Source organism: Squalius cephalus (assembly GCF_949319135.1).
Source record: "Squalius cephalus genome assembly, chromosome: 1".
NCBI classification, from domain to species: Eukaryota; Metazoa; Chordata; class Actinopteri; order Cypriniformes; family Leuciscidae; genus Squalius; species Squalius cephalus.
The window spans coordinates 36575614-36595679 of record NC_137122.1 but is presented as its reverse complement, the minus strand read 5'-3'; the positions used below and the strand labels follow the sequence as shown (position 1 = coordinate 36595679).

General features: G+C 39.0%; 2 protein-coding genes across 7 annotated transcripts in view; both read left to right on the top strand.

Annotated features, from left to right (window-relative positions):
* Positions 1 to 446: 446 nt before the first annotated feature.
* On the top strand, positions 447 to 8759 carry smarce1 (SWI/SNF related BAF chromatin remodeling complex subunit E1). Of its 5 annotated transcripts, none has more exons than XM_079874964.1 (11): positions 447 to 506; positions 1359 to 1411; positions 1722 to 1765; positions 4568 to 4666; positions 5424 to 5516; positions 6030 to 6161; positions 6257 to 6428; positions 7162 to 7334; positions 7435 to 7536; positions 7645 to 7879; positions 7977 to 8759. In XM_079874964.1, the coding sequence occupies exons 2-11, from the start codon at positions 1405 to 1407 to the stop codon at positions 8192 to 8194; spliced, it is 1275 nt and encodes a 424-aa protein (XP_079731090.1). In that variant the 5' UTR covers positions 447 to 506; positions 1359 to 1404; the 3' UTR covers positions 8195 to 8759. The 5 variants fall into 5 exon arrangements, with proteins under 5 accessions (XP_079731090.1, XP_079731093.1, XP_079731094.1 ...); XM_079874967.1 differs by having other exon boundaries at positions 448 to 506; positions 5424 to 5504; XM_079874968.1 differs by having other exon boundaries at positions 451 to 522; positions 5424 to 5504.
* Positions 8760 to 18216: 9457 nt separating this feature from the next.
* Positions 18217 to 20066, top strand: part of prkcbb (protein kinase C, beta b) — a 123813-nt gene continuing 121963 nt past the window's right edge. For both annotated transcript variants that reach the window (XM_079885450.1, XM_079885449.1), the window contains exons 1-2: positions 18217 to 18572; positions 19486 to 19517. In XM_079885450.1, the coding sequence (XP_079741576.1) occupies positions 18397 to 18572; positions 19486 to 19517 (208 nt within the window). In that variant the 5' untranslated portion in view covers positions 18217 to 18396. The remainder of the gene's footprint in view (positions 18573 to 19485; positions 19518 to 20066) is intronic.

Sequence of the window (20066 nt, the reverse complement as noted above, 5' to 3'; positions counted from 1 at the left end):
GTAAATATAAATGTATAATCTAAACTGAGATGCTTATATTTACACTTAATATTTAGCTATGTGATAATTATGTCTCAATCATAAATGTACAAATATGAGAAATTTAAAAGAGAATAACATTTAAAAATTGGTCACATTGATTTTACTGCTATAAATCTGACAAAATTTTAAAATTGGTCACATTGATTTTACTGCAAAAAATATTGAAGGTTTTGATGATATACACCACCATTCAAAAGTTTTTCGGTTGGTAAGATTTTTTAAATGTTATAGAAAAAAGTCCATTAGTTTCCACAGAAGAAAGTTTCACCAAGGCTAAATTTATTAGTTTTAGTTCAGCATTTTACGTCCATCGCTCTCTCTCTCCTCCTGGCGTCAGGTCAGACTCAGTACAGTATTAGATCGTGACCACTAGAGGGCAGAAATGTGCCGGAAAATCCGGTCAGATACAGCTCAAAATGTGTCACATCCTGGCGGAGCACCATTGAGGGAACAAAGAAGCTGGGGTGAGTGTTCGTTAATGTGCGTTTTATTGTATATTACTGGTTTCAGCAAACAGATTATTATCCGTGTTGTAATATAACAAACATGCCTATTTAAAAATGAAGTTTTTTTTTTGTTTATATGTATCATGATTTTCATATCTTCAACGTTTGGCGGACTTAAGCTGTAACTTAGCCCGCTAGCTAATGCTGTTTCTATAACACCAGGTTGTGTTTAAAAATAATAATAATAATATGAAAAGTAAGAAACGCTAAACACAACCCAAATAACGTAAAACACATTTTCTGCCTGAAATGCGAATATGAATTTGTTTTTCATATGATATTTCACTGTTATGTTATTCAGCTAGTGTTAGCCGCTTTCATTCATTGATGTTTTGCACGTTAGCATCTCCACCGTCCAAGCATGCATGTAGTCGGGATGCTTATAGCTCGTCAAGTACAACACCTTTACGTTGTTTTTCGTGTTAATAACCTTTGTTTTCTCCCATTGTAGTTGTCATGGTATTATGTTAATCAATAAATAAACCTTTTAGGCTGCTGCAAGCCCTCTCGCCGTTATCCTCACCCAATACAGGCCTGAGATCCATACACACAACATCTCATTTAATTCCTATTACATCCACCTCTTTATACCAAACACACACACACTCACACTGTGGGATGTTTAATCAAACAATGTCTTCGAATTTCACATTAAAGCTAAACAGGTGGGTGTATAGTTGTTTTAAACAAAACATATTTGATCAAAAAGCAGGTTGATGTGTAGATCTTTGCAGCTCGAGCGAGTTGATCATGTTTTTGCACACATGGAAAGCATGCCTATTCGTCTAATAAGTGTTTGCCCTATTTCAGAACCAAATGATGGGGATAGCCTGATATCCTCAATCCTACAAACAAGATGTCAAGTAAGAGCACATTTCAATTGATTGGTTTGACCCCCTTAAAGCCCACCCATCTTTATCAGATCTTCAGAAATGACTTTATTAAAGATGCTTTACCATTTCTTTGTTTAATATGACTACTTTCTATAAATAAAGTGTAAATATGGGTGTGCATCTTGTAGATGTAATTGACTGACATTTGTGGTGTGAATTAATTTGTGCACATTGAACCGATGCGGATGTGACGAATAAGTAAGCTTTACCGCTGGTGAAAGATTTTCAATTAACTTCAATAAAGTCGATTACATTTTCCTCCCTTCTCTTCCTCTCACAGAGCGGCCACCCTATACCCCTGCCCCCACCCCAGCCCCCACAACAGTAAGTATCCAGGACATGCCAATCATCCATATGGCCCCTCCCCTCCCCTCCATCACCCAAACCTATACCTTAGGTTCGTTAGAGATGAGAGGAGAGGATTGTGGGAAGGTCACAGTATCACACGGGGTGGCTTTTATTATTTTTGTGTACAGCTTAACACAGCTCTATTAATCCGTAAGTTGCTGAGGATGCCATGTACTTCAGACTCCAAAAGTATTATTTAATGAATTATGGCTGCACGGTTTTGGAAAAAAATGCTATTTATTAATTGCTATATGAAAAAAAAAAACAGAAATTTCTGCTAAGTGACTTAAATAGAAATAATTCATAATTCTAGAATTGTTGGATTGATTTTTGATTTTTTTTGACAAAAATATTAATAATCATTATTATTATTGGTGTGATTCAATAAAAAATGTTAAACAAAATGTGTATTGTGAAAATATTGTCAATGTAAAATAATTATATAGTGCAACTATAAAATTACAATACTACTGTTTATCTTAATTAAAAAAAAATTAAGTTTAAACAGTCAAGCTTTTATTTTGGTGGGTTGCTGGCAAGTAAATATGCGCTGGGGGGTTTCAGAGTGGAGCGTGGCACTGTTCATTTACACATGTGCAGCTCATGATTCGGTCTCTCGGAGCATCTTAGTCAATTTACTGTCACTGTATCATCAGCTGCACGTTTAAACAAACAGTGCTGCGCTCTGACCTGAAACCACATACCGTATTTTTCGGACTATAAGTCGCTCCGGAGTATAAGTCGCATCAGTCAAAAAATGCCTCATGAAGTGAAAAAAAACATATATAAGTCGCACTGGACTATAAGTCGCATTTATTTAGAAATTTATTTCACAAAATCCAAGACCAAGAACAGACATTTAATCAGGAAAGGCAAGTTATTCAACTACACAGTAGCACACAGAACAACAGGCTGAATGTCCAGTATGTTAACGTAACACATTAACGCCCGTTTCACTCATACTCCGTTTGTAGTGCGTATATTTTTCCGTACCCTTGTTAACAGGTCAGAGCTTTCACAATGCACGCGGTTGCAGTCCGTCGATCCGTTCCAGGAGCGGTGCGTATACAGCAGTGCAGAGATCGTTTCCGCACCGAGTCTATTTTTGCTGTGCTGCACGCGCTGAATTAAAGTGACAGCACACGGTTTGTGGTCAAAATGAATACAGATTGACCAGATTGACATGAAAACGTAGTAATTTCATCATAAATGCATTTAATTAAATACTAGCCTACTATTTTTCACAGTCATCTTTTTACTTAAAGCGTTGGTAAATCAAGGAAAACTACAATTTACTTCAACAAGGCGACATAATGAACAACACTCGTCTCATTCGTGGAGGTGGAAAAACAAGTTATTTGTGACATGCAAGATTTATTGTATAAAGATTTAAATTATGCAAAAGAAAGGGTATGAGTCTGCTGTTTTTGTCAATTTTAAGTTTTAATTTAAAATGTATGCGATTTTAATATAAGTGCATGGTTAAATATTTTACCACTTGCTTGAGCAACTTAATATATAATTATATAGAAGTAATGCATTGAATAATAGTTTGTTTAAATTGTGTTTAAACGTGAATACGTCTATTAAAGAGTATACGTATAAAGAGAATCGCAATGCTGACAAAAAACTTTTTCTTTTTTTTTAAATAAAATTTGCTGATAACTTCTGGATTTGAAATACAATGTGTTTGGGGTTACAGCCGCGGGTCAGTTACGCACTGCAAACGCAGCTTATGTGAAAGCACTTTAGCGCGTGCTGCTCCTGCACAGCATATGCACCGCACACGCTATTCAGCTACACAATAGCATAAAGAACAAATATCTGGGAGGCTGAATAAGCTAAATTAACATAAGCCAGCGAGTCCAACAAGCAAGTTACCAGTAAACAAGTTCACCAAGCTCCCGCGATCTCATTCCTCATCATTTTCTTCATCATCCGTGTCGCTTCTGAACAACTCCGCCAACTAGAGCGCCCCCTCGCGGCTGTGGACGGTAATGTTTTCTCTTGGTTCATCTCAGTCTGAATTAATTTTGATATATAAGTCGCACCTGACTATAAGTCGCAGGACCAGCCAAACTATGAAAAAAAGTGCGACTTATAGTCCGGAAAATACGGTATGTAATTAAATCACAGCCTTCACAATTTAATAATCGCACTAAGTCATATCACATTATATATTTTATTTTGATATATTGTGTAGACCCATAAAAAGTTAAGCCTTCATGGTTATTCATTAAATACTATGTTTAGAGCATAAAGTGTGTAAGCCTCCTTGTGCTTTGAGGCTTTCACATATCATTTAATCATTGTACATTAAGATAGATTCTGAGAACCATTCACAGTAATTTAGTTTTGATGCGTTTCTCCACATGCATCGGATCATGTGTGGTTGAAACATTTGATCCAAATCCCTGGTAATTACTCTTAGTGTCCCAGAACTGTTATTCCTGTAATGTAAGAGACGCATTATTCAGGTCGTACGCCACCATGAGATTTGGCTCAAATACTCCCGATCACGATCCCTAAAATTAACAAAGCCTTTTAGAACGTCATTGCGTCCCCCCACCACCACCACCCATAGTGCCTGTGGCTTTGCTACAAGTGGATGTAGAGTAATGCTAGGATTGTGCTGCTATCAAAGATTGCTGCTTTTTGCATGTTTTATGCAAATCATGACAGAAAACAAAAGCAGGTTCTCCTTTTCATTTTTTTTGTCCCTTCCTCCCTTGTTTGTGTCATTTCTCATTCGTGTTTTGTCTCATTTGTCTCCATCAGCAAATGCCCACCACCCCTGGGTTTGTGGGGTACAACCCATACAGCCATCTGGCCTACAACAACTACAGGCTGGGAGGGAACCCCAGCGGGAACAACAGGGTAATGGTTCGACCGGTGCCAACTAGGGCCCTAGCGACAGCCGAGGGACTAAAAGCCCAGACGAGAGGACGCTAAAGCTAACTTACATGGCCTGAATATGAAATAGAGTGAAATGCTTTGCTCTTACACTGTACAGACTCATTTCATAGAGTTGAAGGTGTCTGTCGGGTAGTAGAGTCGAGTCTTGGGTAGTTCTCAACTAGTAGCTTCCATAATCCTCATGCTTCTGTCAAGCAGTCACTCTCAGTAATGTCTTGATGGGTGTGATTGACACAGAATGACTTGTAGCTTCATAGTGATTGCTTCTCAGAACTGTTCCCCCTCACTCCCGTCAGCCATCCTATCACTTCATCATGCACGAGAGCCAACGGCTGTCCGCTCGCATGGCTTTAGATGCCCGTGCCAAACTCTGCAACTTGGCACGACTTCTGAGCAAGCTTGAGGCATTTTAGCTGTTGGCTTGTTTCATACAAACCTCTGCAGAATCATTTTCGGCTGTAAAAGACAGTTGCTTTGTGTCCAAAAGGGCGTAATGCATGGCCTTGTCGGCGTAATGTTAACATGCTGTATTTGGTTTGTCGTTCAGGTACGTCTCCCGCCCCCTTTGCGAAGCGCTTCACGCTGTCATTGTTTCTGTTTGCCTCCTGTCCCTCTCTCCATAGTGCTCCATTATGAAAGTTCTGTGTTTTCTGTGATGACCATGTGTGCACTTTATGATCTCTAACGCCCCGCGTGGTCCTCTTTCCCTTTCCCGCAGAACTCCTCAGGGATCACCGTTCCTAAGCCGCCCAAACCGCCCGACAAGCCGCTGATGCCCTACATGCGGTATAGCCGGAAGGTAAGCAGGAAGGTAAGACACCCACGGTGTCTGCTTTTACTGCTTGTAAATTGAGGAGAGCGCTTCTGCGATCATCTCAAAGGCTGAGGGGTGGTCAGTGGCCTGACTCCGCCCCTTCATATGGTAGACCCCCAACATCGCTTCATTGCTTTCTTCTGTTTAACAAGGCTGGGAAGCTGATATCTTTTCCAATCTACTCATTTGAGGCTATAAACTTTGCTCCATTTCCTTTCTGTTTTGAGCAAAGTGTTTTAAAAAGATGAAAATAAAGCAGTTAGTTTGAATCGATAATGTATATATACATAACAGATCGATATATATATATATCGATAATAGATGGATATATAATGTTCAGATCAATTACTCTTACTTTTCTCTCCTGCTCTGCATTCATCCTTTAATTTTGGAAGAAAGGTAGACAAACATTGGTGCTCTTTCTCTCTATCCTTTTGGAAAAATGCAACCCTCTCCGGCCAGGAACCCTTACTGTTCTGTCGACTCTGAACTGACACATGTCTTTCATAGGTTTGGGACCAAGTTAAAGCCTCTAATCCTGACCTGAAGCTATGGGAGATTGGGAAGATCATCGGTGGCATGTGGAGAGACCTCACTGACGAGGAAAAACAAGACTATTTAAATGAATACGAGGCTGAGAAGGTTTGTTTCTTGCCTTTTGTCCTCTCTTGAGATTGATTTGAAAGCGATTCCTGGGAAATCGTTACAGGCACTAAGCAGTTTTTTTCCCCCTGCAGATCGAGTATAATGACTCTTTGAAAGCCTACCACAACTCTCCAGCCTACCTGGCATACGTCAACGCTAAGAACCGTGCTGAAGCTGCTCTAGAAGAAGAGAGCCGGCAGAGACAGTCACGCCTAGACAAAGGCGAACCCTATATGAGCATCCAGCCCGCTGAGGATCCTGATGGTGAGAGTGACGTCTTAATGTCACATTTGGAAGCCACAAACATAATACAATACAATTTATTAAATAGAATACAATGAACAGAATACAAACATACAACAACACGACCAACTTGAACCGGTTGCAAAATCTGCTTATGGAAATCTTTCACATGATTGCATGGATTCCTTTTGAAATGGACTGGATTTGGCCCACAAAAATTTGCCGACAACAGTAAAAGTGACCGCACCTCTGATACTATTTAGTAAAACAAATATATAGAAATATCTCTGACTTAGTTCGTCTCATTTTTAAAAAATGTTAGTGCTTTTTCTCTCCCGTACGTGTCGAATTTTCCTCCTACACTTTGACATTCCTGACTGAATTATGAATTACCTACTGTTTTTAGACTCCAGTTATAATGGGCCATCACAATGGCAGCAATGCATGTAATTTAAAAAAAAAAAGAAAAGACAGGGGCTTAAATATGATAAATTAGTTTGAGATACAAACATGTAATATGACTATAGGAAGTAAACTTCCTGGACTTATTCTTAGTGGATTAATTGGCATCCAAAGTCCAAGAGTTTTATAATGGTAGAGCCATTCAGATTTTTTTTTACAGGTGTCCTGCTGAGAAATAAGTATCATCCAAATGGGCCTAAAGTTTAAAAGGAAGTTCTGAAACTTGTGCATTGAGGAAAAAAAGCACTCCATATTCTGTATTGATTGATTCCAAATATGAAATTTCTCTTAGACTATGACGACGGTTTCTCCATGAAGCATACAGCGGCAGCTCGTTTCCAGAGGAACCACCGGCTCATCAGCGACATCCTGAGTGAGGTTGTGGTGCCTGATGTTCGCTCAGTGGTGACCACCGCTCGCATGCAGGTGCTCAAACGTCAAGTCCAGTCGCTCATGGTGCACCAGGTAGGTTGGGCACGTTAAAGACACAAGTCATAAAATGCAAGACTGTTAAGCACCTGGTTACATCATTGTTCCTGGTTTTATTTTGTTTGTTTTTGAACAGAGGAAGCTTGAAGCAGAGCTGCTTCAAATCGAGGACCGACATCAGGATAAGAAGAGGAGGTTCCTGGAGAGCACAGACTCCTTCAATAACGAGCTCAAACGGGTGTGAAATTCAGTTTGATCGGTGAACTAATAGCCCTTCTGTTTAGCCTGAGATCAAATGCCAGATGCACTGTCAGTGATTGATGTGTGGTTTGTTTGCTTTTTTTAGCTGTGTAGTCTGAAAGTGGAGGTGGACATGGAGAAGCTGGCAGCTGAAATGGCGGCTGCAGAGGAGGCTGCTCGCCGGAGGGCGGAGGAGAGAGAGCGGGAAGCAGCAGAGCAGGTGGAGAGAGCTGCTCAAGAAGAGCAACAGCCAGCTGGGGTCCAGGCCAATGTCAACACAGAACAAACCTCCACCAGCGAGACCAAGGATGGAGAAGACAAGCCCACCCCAATGGAGACGGGTCAGACCTGCACCATTATTTTCTCTTACTTTGAATATTGAACAAAAATAGTAGAATAAAAGATGTTTGACTGACCTTTGTGGTGTCCGTCCTGCAGAGACTCTGGCTGAAGCTTCTGAAGTGTCTCAGGAGGCCGAGCAAGGCACCCCAGCTGCAGAGGGAGAGAAACCAGCCCAGCCTGAGCCTGCAGAGGGTGCTACAGATGAGGGCACCAGCGACAGCACCGCTCCGTCTGAGAGCAGCTCCGGACCCCCAGCGGAACCCCAGGCCTCAGACAATACCCCTGAGGAGCGGCAGCCCACCCAGACCCAATAAACTCACCCCCTTAATCTACAAGTCTCACTTCACTCTGTGTAGAGTCATATGTCCTCTAGGATTTGTCATTTAATCCTATGACCTGCCAGTACAGTGAGTGAGAACAGTGAACATTTTTGCTCCCCCCCCATCCCCCTCCCCCTCCCCCTCCCCCTCCCAACCATAATATTCAACAATGAAATTTTTTGTAAGGACAGCAGAATCTTAATTGGCTTTCCACTCGTTTACTTGATCAGACACGCTGACCCACATGGGACAAGCCCACTTCAGTACTTTAGAGCTTCTTGGCCATTACAAAAGCTGATTTATCATTCTAAAGTGGAAGTAACTTGGACAAATGTTGAATAAAATGTAATGCTTGCTTCCTACAGTCAGCAAATGGTTACAAAAAGCAGAACTGCAAGGTTATTTTGCTGTCGCCTAACATGTTTTATCTACCTGTGGCACAGTTATTTTATGGTATCTCTTTTTCATCCTTTCATAGTTTGAGTAGTCTGTGGGTTGTATTTTTTTTTTTCTCGTCCTAGTTTCTGTCTCTCTCCCTCTCTCTCTTTTGTTTTTTTTTCTTTTCTTTTTTTTTTTACTTAAAATAAAGCCATTTTAACGCGTCATGATTTTCCAGATTGACCACACAGAGCAGAGGGACATTGTTCTGTTGGTATCTTCATGGAATGGTATTACTTTAAGCCTCTGGATTATTGTGTTTTGTATTGTTGGAAGGCATTCCCTAAATAAAGGGATTTCTATGTCTGTTTTAAACATCTGCTCCTTTTGTCTTTTTTGTCTTTTGTCTGCTGGTTTATGGTTTTGGCAATGGGTTGTTCTTTGTTTTAAAGTTTTAAAGCCAATGATTTATTATTATTATTACTTTGATTTTAATATATTTAAAAGCGTAATACTGGTTCAGGTCTCTGGTTAAATTGTGAAAGGTAATTCACAGCATTTCAACCTCTGCTACAATTTTTCCATGTTTCATATTTACATTACATTTGCATTTATTCATTTAGCAGATGCTTTTATCCAAAGCGACTTCCAAATAAGAACAATAGAAGCAGTTAAACTAACAATAGGACAACAATATGCAAGTGCTATGACCCTTCCCAGTTAATCTAATCTAATAATAGATCTAGAATAAAAGATAAAGTGTTAGTATTAATGGATCAAGTGTTGCTGAAAAAGATGCATCTTCAGCCGTTTCTTGAAAATGGCCACGGACGCAGCAGCTCGGGTTGAGTTAGGCAGATCATTCCACCAGCAGGGAACTGTAGGATTGAAAATAATCCAAAATATTTGAAATGAACCAAGACATTTGCTTTACCGTTTTCCACCCCCTCTTTCTACCACAAGGACCATTTGGAGTTCCTAAAGATAGAGGGGCTGATAGCGATTCAAGGCCTGTAAGCCAAGATGTGTGTACTTTGGGGGGTTGATGAATTGTCGTACAATGGGAAAAGTTGGAATTATCTGATTGGTCAGTTTGAATATCTCACATTTGGGTTTTAGTCACATGGTCAGGGAAAGGATAAAACAAGATTGTAACTGTTGTTCTAGCTCTCTTATTCTCTGGGTCCCTTTCTTGGGGCTCTCTCTCTTTACCTCCCCTCTCTCTCTCTTATCATCATCTCATACATCTATTTTGTAACTATTTTAAGTGTAACCATAACCATGTTTTGTCATTAAACCGTTTCAATTACATGTCCTAACTAGTTTTGATTTGGTATTGACTTTGAAGTGCTACATATTGCAATACAGTATTGTCACTCTCTATAGCAACGCTCTCCCATATATATTAAGCTATTGTAACTGCTTATTTCCGTCATTGGTATAAGTAGCAGTTGGTGGAATAGACAAGAAATTTACAGTTTTCTACCATCTTGCTAATAACTTTTCTTTAGTCATTCGGCAGTCTTGCAGACTGAACCCCTGCAGGAAATCCACCCTTACAGAACAGACCAGAAAAAGATCAGAGAAAGATTTTGTGCCTCTTTGAGATGGCACCACAAGACGGTGTTCACTTGCAGAACGCAAGTTTCTGGATGGCACGTAAGTCTGGAGTAATGAGTTTAGGTAAAAGGGAGCAGACCCAGTGGTAGTTCTGTAGGCAAGCATCAGTGACTTGAATTTGATGCGAGTGGCAACTGGCAACCAGTGTAATTTTGTGAGGAGAGGAGTGACGTGTGCTCTCTTCGGCTCATTAAAGACCACTCTAGTTGCAGCATTCTGGATCAGTTGCAGAGGTTTGACAGTATATGCTGGAAGACCTGCCAAGGGAGCATTACAATAGTCCAGTCTGGATAGAACAAGCGTTTGGACAAGAAGTTGTGTAGCATCCTCTGATATGAAGGGCCTGATCCTCCTGATGTTGTATAAGGCAAATCTGCAGGGCCGGGCAGTTCTAGCAATGTGGTCTTTGAAGTTCAATTGATCATCAATCACAACTCCAAGGTTCCTGGCTGACCTTGATGGAGGTATGGTTGACGAACCTAGCTGAATGGAGAAGTTGTGATGAAGAGTTGGGTTGGCGGGGACTACAAGCAACTCTGTCTTCACAAGGTTTTTCACAAGGTTTAGTCGAAGGTGGTGATCCTTCATCCTGCCAGAAATGTCAGTCAGGCAGGCTGAGTTGCGAGCAGCAACTGTCGGATCATCAGGCTGGAAGTGTTATATAACACCTATAATTGTGGAATGTAGAAAATCTAGAAAACTTCAGACTAATTGATATGCAAAGCAAACATGTTTGAAATTGTTGTAAATTGAAATCATATTTTAAACTCCTCTAACTTGACCCCCCTCTTTAGCAAAATCCATTTAAAAGCAGTCTTTTTTTTTTTTTTAATTCAGTGAATAAGCACGTTTGTTCCAGAATCCAGACATATTTATGCATTGTCTGATTTTGGGTTCAGCTTTTATATTTTGATTATTTTTTAAATGAAAGTTGCATCCATATTACATTAGATTATGCTGACCATAAACCCGTTTAGACATTAATAATCTGCAGAGACAAGAGGAAAGTACATTTATAGACAAGTACCGTAAGGAACACATAATACATCTCAGCTGAATGAACAATTCCAAACTGCCTTGTTCTTTGGAGATTTTGTGCGTGTGCTCTTCATCTAGCAGAACAAAAACCCCAAGTGTAATAAAGGATGTGATCAACCTATATTTATCACTATGTAAAGGCATCTCCATAGCAACCATAGGAAAAAAGACTCATACTCTCCTTATAATTCCATTAAAAACCAAAGCATTACAGAGGGGCAGAGAGATCAGGCACTAGAAAAGGTTACAAGATATTCTTAGGAACAATAGGCCTGAATATATAATTTTCATCTCTTTGTGCATTACGCATACAAGTGCAGTAACTTTCTAGTGTAGGGAAATCAGAAATATAATCATTTAAACTGAAAAATTCAAGACATTTTCATCATTTACTCACCCTCACCATATCGTTCCAAACGTGTATGACTTTTTTCTGTGGAAAAGGAAGAACATTTTAGGTGACGACTGACTTACACTGTGTAAACAAAACATACAAACACTGAGACATTTATCAAACTATCTTCTTTAATGTTCTACAAAAAACGCAATCAGTTTTGGAACAACGTTAGGGTGAGTAAAAAAATCAAAAATATGAATATTTTCATTTTCAAGTGCACTAATACCTTTAGGAGCGTATGTTTAACACATATATATTCCAACAGTAGGTGGCAGTATTTTATCTTGCTGCATCTTGCTCTGCTGACAAAAAAAGAGAAGATTTTGCAACGATGGATGTGCTTGAAAATCAAATACATTTTTACAACAACAACAACAAAAAACGACATCAATAGGTGTCTGAGGTTCCAGTCTTGAGGAGCCTCTCTCACATAGTGCACAAACTCACAAAGAAGATTGCAAACCGCAGGATTTCAGTGTATGTAGCAGGTATGGTGTGTGTGTGTGTGTGTGTGTGTGCGTGGGCGACTGCCAGCGGAAAGCGTAGTGGGCGCAGAGCAGGTAAACTCTGGATGCTGTTAGCTTGTGGGCATCACTACTCACATGTGATCTCTGTGACCTTAACACTATATCTCCCGTACCACCATTAAACTACGCAGTTCTAGGTTGCATTTCTGTCCTTCTCACGTGTGGCTGTGCATTTAACGGTTTCTGACTAACACAGGAAAAGACAGTGTCAACTAGAGAACATATTTAACGTGGCCTTCACCACACAAAACTTCACAACAGCTCTAGAAGCTAAAAAAAGCAATCTTATCTGCAAGAGAGATGAATTTTACAACATCACTTTTTACACATTTAAAACAAATGTAAAGAGTAAAATCCACAATTATCGTGAAGATGGTTTGAAAAGGATAGTTCACTCAAAAATGAATCAAAATAATTTATGCATCCTTATATGTTGTTTCAAACTCCAGTAAGTTTTTTCCTTATTTTTTCTAAAATATGTTTTTGAATAATGTCCACACTGCTCTTTCATGCATTAAAAATGAATTGGGACATTCTGATATAAAAATCTCCTTTTATGTTCCACAGATGAAAGTCATACAGGCTTCAAGAGACATGTGATGTGTGTATCTGGGTGAACTATTCCTGTAGTGTTGTAAATGGTGATGAGAAATGACATTAGCCAAGTAGCATATGTTGTGCCTAAAACTGCCTACTACACAATTATTTATTGGATTTAACATTCTCGTTTCACTCAGACAATTTTTTTTTTTTTGCGTTTTCGACACAATATGAACAAGTAAATGTGTGCATATTTTAAAATAAATTATTATGAGCAAATAGTTTAAATTGATTACTTCATATTCATAAATACAATTAGACTTAGAAATTCTTAAGGGTTCTTATTTATTTTTCTTTAATCCTTTAAATCCATTTTAATTCTGTATTTTTTTTTAATCAACAACAACAAAAAATTAAAGGCCCAATGAAGTGCCTTGAAACGTGCAGCAATATTCAATGTGTTGACGTAATTTCCACTGAAACAGGAAGACAGGGCGGGACACATCGAATAGCCCCTCCCCCTTTTTAAATAGCCAATAGCTTTTTTGTTTATATCAGAGCTCAGCCAGAGTCGTTGAGCTCACTAAAGCCGCAGTTTCCTCCTAATCTCTATCCGTTTCTCCTCCAAATCTCCTCCATTTCGCTTTAAATTCAGTTGGGTCCGATACGTTCTGTGATCTACGCCGACTCGCGCATATGGTCTGCTCTGTGCTATATTGTCTCTATAATGTAGGGGGCGGGACGCTTTAGATTCTAGAGAGCATTTGATTGGACAGAAAATCTGATGAGAAGCTGAAGTGCAGAGTGATGTCATCAAAATCACTGATCCATATTGAGAGACTGTAAGTTTTGAATGCTTATATAGTTCATGCTAATTTTGTCATTGTTTTTGAGCACACTAGCTTATAGATAAGAGCAAGAATAACATATTCATATTGAAAGTAAAAAAAATGCAATTTTGATTTCATGCAGACTTTAAGCAAGACACAGTAGCCACGGTAGCCTTCTGCCTTATATAAAATATTTGTATTTATATATAAAATATTTATAATTCAAGAATAAAAATCTGACTACTTTAATTTTGTTCAGCTAAAAACGTGCAAAAGCTCTATTTCCCAGTTAATGTGTATGCGTGTTCTAGATACAGGTAATTGGCATTTCTTTCGATATTACAATCCTCACACATAAGCACAGACACTATTTATGTGATCCGTTTTGTGCTTATGGTGTGCGTGCGCCTAATTAACCCTTAAACGCATATCCGGTCTTTAGTGACCTGGGACGTCATTCACTACCCTCCTCCTCATTCATTTTTTAAAGTTAGACATCAACCTTCTTAGTATTCCTCAATCAATTCATTATAAACAATATAACAAGAAAAAAAAAATACAATTATAAAAGAATGCCTGTTTTCCCATTCATTTTTTGTAAAAATTTTATAGGGTCGCTAACCACCCACGGTGTGTAGCAGTGTAATATTTTTTCTGCACAACAATAATTGAATCTTTAATGACTGAATAGGTGCACATCACCTTTATTCCACAAGGTGGCAATGTCTGATACACAATGATGAAGTGACGTTTTACTCATAGTTATCGCAGGCAATAAACAAAACTAAAAAACAAATCCTCAGCAAAACTTCAAATGGCTCAGCGATTTACTGCAGAGCAAGTACTGAACGCAATTAAATATTAGTGTCACATATTTATATAATATACACATATAATATTAGTGTATCACAAATATGAGACAGATGCTGAATGTACTGGGAAATGAGCCCTGACGAGGACAGTGATGATGGTATAAAACATCTGCTTAAACTGACCCATTCCAAGCTCCAAAAGGTAACACAAATATGCTTTACTCTAATATCCGGAGCGTTTTATATTATCATGACAGGTAGAGATCAATCCGTGTTAGATATAGATCCTGGTCACTAAAGATGTAATGATTGGCGAATCATTCAGGCATTTAAGGGTTACGAGTCAGAATACTCGATTCGTCTTCGAAACAATCGATTACCCTACCAATAGAATCGATTTTTGGAGCCCTGGAGAATAGCAGTTCAGCAACAAGCATGAATCACACAATATGATACAGGCATATGACAACATCAGCACAAGAAGTTTAAGCTCCCTGCTGAAGTTCACTCAGTCTCTCTCGGTAAGTGCATTGTACTCTCAGCCGCTGGTTGTCCTTGCCTCCTACTTGTTAGTGCGTCACAGAAAAGGAATGAAACAACTCTGCTGAAAAGAGTCAGCTGGGACACAACATGAAAATTTATGTAACAAAGCTTAGACGTCAATTTAGGCCTATGTGAGAAGCCACCGAAAAATAACTTGGCTATCTGTGCAGCTTCAGACTTTAGGGAGATCAGAGAAACTGCAGCCTGTTGCATCTGAACCCTTAAGAAAATACTTTGATATAATTGTAAGAGTATTATAATTTATAGGTTTCTAAACTAAAAGGTAGGGTAGGCAATTTTGAACAGACTAGCAATAGCAAGCTAGCTTTGAAAGCATAAGATCCCACCCTTCCTTCAGAGTGTCTCCAAAGCCACGCCTCCTTCAAAACACATGAAGGAGACAGCGTTGAATTACCATGTGTCTCAAAGCACATAACACTACAATAATAATGAACGTAAACAACTTACAGAAATCGTACTTGTTACTTACAGATTAATTTCGGTCTTGACAGTGTTGACAAAGAAACGCATAAATCTGAGTCTGAGAACTTGAACAGCTCAGGGTAGACATTACAGGTTGCCATCTTGTGGTTACGATTAGGGATGTTAACCGATGACCGTTTGACCGATGGTTGACCGTATCAACGTTAACCGATCAAAGTCGGTAGTCGGTAAAAAAAAAAAAAAGTGATCTCTAAATTAGGCTATTATAGACAGTGGACTAAACGCTACTACAGTTAGCCATCTCATTCCAAGATCTTTTTGTGTGAAGTGAACAAATCCCTCACTCAATTTTTCATAACTCGCCTGTTTGTACTTAATAAACCAATAAAAACATTTGGCGCGAGGTCACAGTGTTTGGGTTCACGCGCTCACAAGGTTTGCGAAAAGTAAAGGCTACAGGCTAAAACACTCGAGGTTAGAGCCAGGGCAGACGACAGGATGAAGCGTGCAAAGAAAAGTAGTGTGTGGGACCATTTCACCAAAAAGAATGACACAGATGTAAGTTGCAACTTGTGTGATACAGTGCTTAAATACAGTAGTAGCACATCATCTATGATGTAAGGTGATGATGATCATCATCTTTCTTTATTATTGTTAGCACTAACTCAAACTAATGCGGCGTCTCTTCGGAGCTGTCATTTTCTTAAATGAGCCGCGGCAATGTTTCAAATGAGCTTCTAACGCTAGACCAGGGTTCACCAATCTCGGTCCTGGAGGGCCGCTGTCCTGCAGAGTTTAGCTCCAACCAGCTCCAACACACCTGTTTGAAAGTTTCTAGTATGCCTAGTGAGACCTTGATTAGCTGGTTCAGGTGTGTTTAATTGGGGTTGGAGCTAAACTCTGCAGGACAGCGGCCCTCCAGGACCGAGATTGGTGAACCCTGCGCTAGACAAACGCCTTTATTTTCAACGCGATCACCTTGTACCCAAACCATTTCGAAACTAAGGAGCCATTTGTCCTCCGATTACATACAAGCTCCTCGGCGCCGCGTTTGCGGGACTCATGTTTCGCGCTGTAGGGGATTTTAAAAAAGTGACGTGAGAAGGGCAGCGCCGGGGTGTGTGTGTGTGAGCAGGAGGCAGAGCGGCAGAGAGATGCGACAGAGTTGCGAAATTGCAGGCGCGGCTCGAAATGGCTGTTATTTCAAATAGCGTAGCATATTTTAAACTAATCGGTTTACCGGTTTCAACCGGCTAATGAGGCTCGGTGGTCGGTCAAGAAAATGTTTAGTTTTCGCCATCCCTAGTTACGATATGGCATGAACGCCGCATAAGCTCGTTGTTTTGGTTCAGGAGGAACTAAAAGGTGGCTGCTGTTTGTTTGCGGCGCTCAGTGACTCTCTGTCTACAACTCTGCATGGCCTTACCATAACCCGCTGATGACGTGTGATGTCTGCGCGAGCAGGGTGTGCGGAGGTGTGCAAATACATTTGTTAACAGGCAGGTAAGACATCGTATCATTGCATTCGGACCGAATACAATGATTGGACGAACATTTTTAGGTCCTGTGACTTCTACAGAAGATATACATGTTTTAATATTTAGACCACTTATATTATTGATTGCTATCAGGATGTGAAGAGAGTTTCAACCAGTATAACAAAAAGTGTTTATAAAACAAATTGCCTAGCCTACCTTTAAGGGGTGTGTTTCCAATAGTGTAGCCTACTTTATGTTAAGTAATCACAGATTCATCTGTGCTAATGAGAGACATTTTCATGATGGTATAAAGTATTATGATATAGAATTGATCAGCCATGGAAATCACATATTGCATGGTGGTTACTTCTGTATAAAATAGTTATTCTTTCTTAGTTTGTCATATTTTTAAGGTGCACTCAGTCAGGTTTTATTTTTAACTGGCACATATTTATCCCAGTTTAACCAGTGGTTGTGAAATATCTGCATAAAGTGTTTTCTTTTTTTTTCTTTGTTTCTGTGCCCTCACACACTAACTGTTTGTATATCTCGTTTCTCTTTTTGTTCCTCTCAGTCTCATACTAAACACATGAATGTGATGGACATTCATTTTAATTGAAACAATTTATCGTGCATTATTTTGTACTGCAGGTCATGTGATGTCATGTTAGTGCCCATGAGAGGGCGAACCGCTCCTTTAGAATAAAGTCTCTTTTTTTCTAGATGACTACAGTTAAGTCTTATTATCTCATATGGCTGGATATGACTTTAATAATATTAATCTTAAATGCTATTTTTGTGTAAAACTTTTTATTAGAAAAAAAAAAACTTTTATCACATATTATCATTTATTTATTAGAAAAAAAGATTTAGCACATAGAATTTGTGTTTTAATGCAATTACTTCATATACATTAGCTATCATCAAGGCAGTGACAGGCTTCATGGTTGACATTTCGTGAGCTTAGAATTATAAGGTTCTATCTCCGTTTAGGGTAGTTCCGAGATATTGAGCATCAAAGTTTTTACATCCCAGCTGGCACAACTGAGATGGAACCTTTTTATTTTATTAATAACTGCTAACAAAATATTTTTTTACAAAAATAACACCACACAGGCATTAATAAACACCTAATGGATCAGATTATGTCAAAAACTCAATTTCGACCAAAAGTGGAGATAGAACCTTATAATTCTAAGCTCACGATTTGTCTTGCAATACAAATTTACATGAGCCTCATGTTTCGTAATCTAGTCGTAAACGTTTCCTATTGTCTCTTCCTCATTATGCTTTTGATAGCTTTCATGTAAATGTGAGAGAGGTTTGACAGAATCTGTATCAATCAGCTCTGCTTGCCAAAGGTAAATGAGTGGGAGGGTGGGAGGAGTCTGGTAACTGCGCGTCAGTTTGTGTGTGTGACAGAGTGTGTGTTTGCGTGTACCGGGGTGTAAGGAGAGCACTTGGGCGGAGAAGGACGCAAAGCATCGCGCCTGAGAGTTCATCGCAGTCTGAAGCTCCGCATTATATGTACACACTCCGCTCAACTAACTCCGGTATACAGGCTCGCGCAAACTTTCCCCGCGTTGAGAATGGCAGAACCGGCACAGTCGAACAGCGATGGAGAGGAGAGCAGCGCACCCATGAGAGGCTTTGCCCGACAAGGTGCTCTGAGACAGAAGAACGTTCACGAAGTCAAGGATCACAAGTTTATCGCTCGCTTCTTCAAGCAGCCTACTTTCTGCAGCCACTGCACGGACTTTATCTGGTAAGTTGCTCTAAAACTAGTTCATTAGGCTACCTACTGAGCTGTATGGCAAGCTGCTTTAACATTCATTTATTATAACTAGTGTTTTGTGTCGTTAGTTCTTGTTTGTGTGTTTTTTTTTATTAGGCTATTAGTAAGCAATCCATTAGTGAATAGTAGCCTTTACAATTTTACAAGCAACTATGCATTAGATAAATGTACTTTTTCATTAGATACTAGTAGGCCTATTACTCACACCTTAGTAGTAGCCTAACTATTCACATCATGGTTACTGTTTATTTTTCTACACTTTTTATACTAGTGTCTGTATACAAGGCACTAGTAGTCTATCTGTCTTAAAATTTCTCTTTATAGGCTATGCAATGGCTTGCTCCTTAGTAGGTAAATGAAATCTCTTATTAGTAAGATTAGAAATGTTAAAGTGAAAATGCAGTGGGAATCACTTTATTGTCTTATAAATGAATAACATATAAAAATAATTTAAAAAAATGATTCTTTTTAATTTTAAGGAATATTAATGGCTTTCCATAGAGGTGGACCTGTTACTGTTGCAGCTCAGGTGTAACACTGTACACTGTCTCTCAAGACATATTGTATAGTCTACCTAAACAGCACTCATTTATGAGGATCGTCTGCTGACTCAGAATATGCCTGAAGTGTCCAAAATGTTGATCGGTAGGAGCTCACTTGGTTTAAGCCATGGCTTTATTGATTTCCCTAAATAAAGGATGTAAAGTGCTAAGTAAAATGAAAATGGGAATGGGAAAATACGACTTGATTGTAAGTGTATAGGACAAGAAATATGAAATGAGTCATACTACATGAGACAGTCAGACCATAAAGTGATTTAGTCAGTTCTAATATTTTTGGTTCTAATATTTTTTTTCAATGAACCATTGCTTTTATCTTTCAGGGGTTTTGGGAAACAAGGATTTCAGTGTCAAGGTAGGAATTTACTATTCATTGTATATTTTGAAACATCTTTGGAAGTGTAAAGAGAAACAGTAAAGTCTTTTCTAGGACCTTCAGTATTTGACACATCTCAAAGATTTTCCTTCTAATGGTGTTACTAGAGGACTTGTTGACAGTGTTTAGAGTCTTAAAGGAGCTCACAAGATCTATTTTGAAAAGATGCCTTGAGGTTTTCCAGAGGATTCCACTAGAGTGATGATATTAGGAACCTCAATAGGTGCCTCAAGTATCTTTTCATTTTCACAGTGTAGATATGATGGTATCATCTAAAGCATTTTTACAGTATAATTGCAATTTATTAATGAGACATTTAATAAATTAAATTTGGACACTGGTAAAATACATGATCAGGCAGATAAGCAGTCTCCGATAACTACATACCTCTGTTAAATGAAAATCTCTCAAATAAAATCTTAAATTACACAGTTTAGATTTTGAGTTAGCTACATTTCATATCCACTTTCACAGTAAATCTATAGCCGTTTTTAAGGGGATTCTACCTGCATAACTGTCCAGAATGGA

Coding starts and splice junctions, on each gene's coding strand:
- smarce1 (XM_079874964.1), top strand. Junction 1,766..4,567: donor CCACCCCAGCCCCCACAACA/GTAAGTATCCAG, acceptor TGTCTCCATCAG/CAAATGCCCACCACCCCTGG. Junction 6,162..6,256: donor ATGAATACGAGGCTGAGAAG/GTTTGTTTCTTG, acceptor TTCCCCCTGCAG/ATCGAGTATAATGACTCTTT.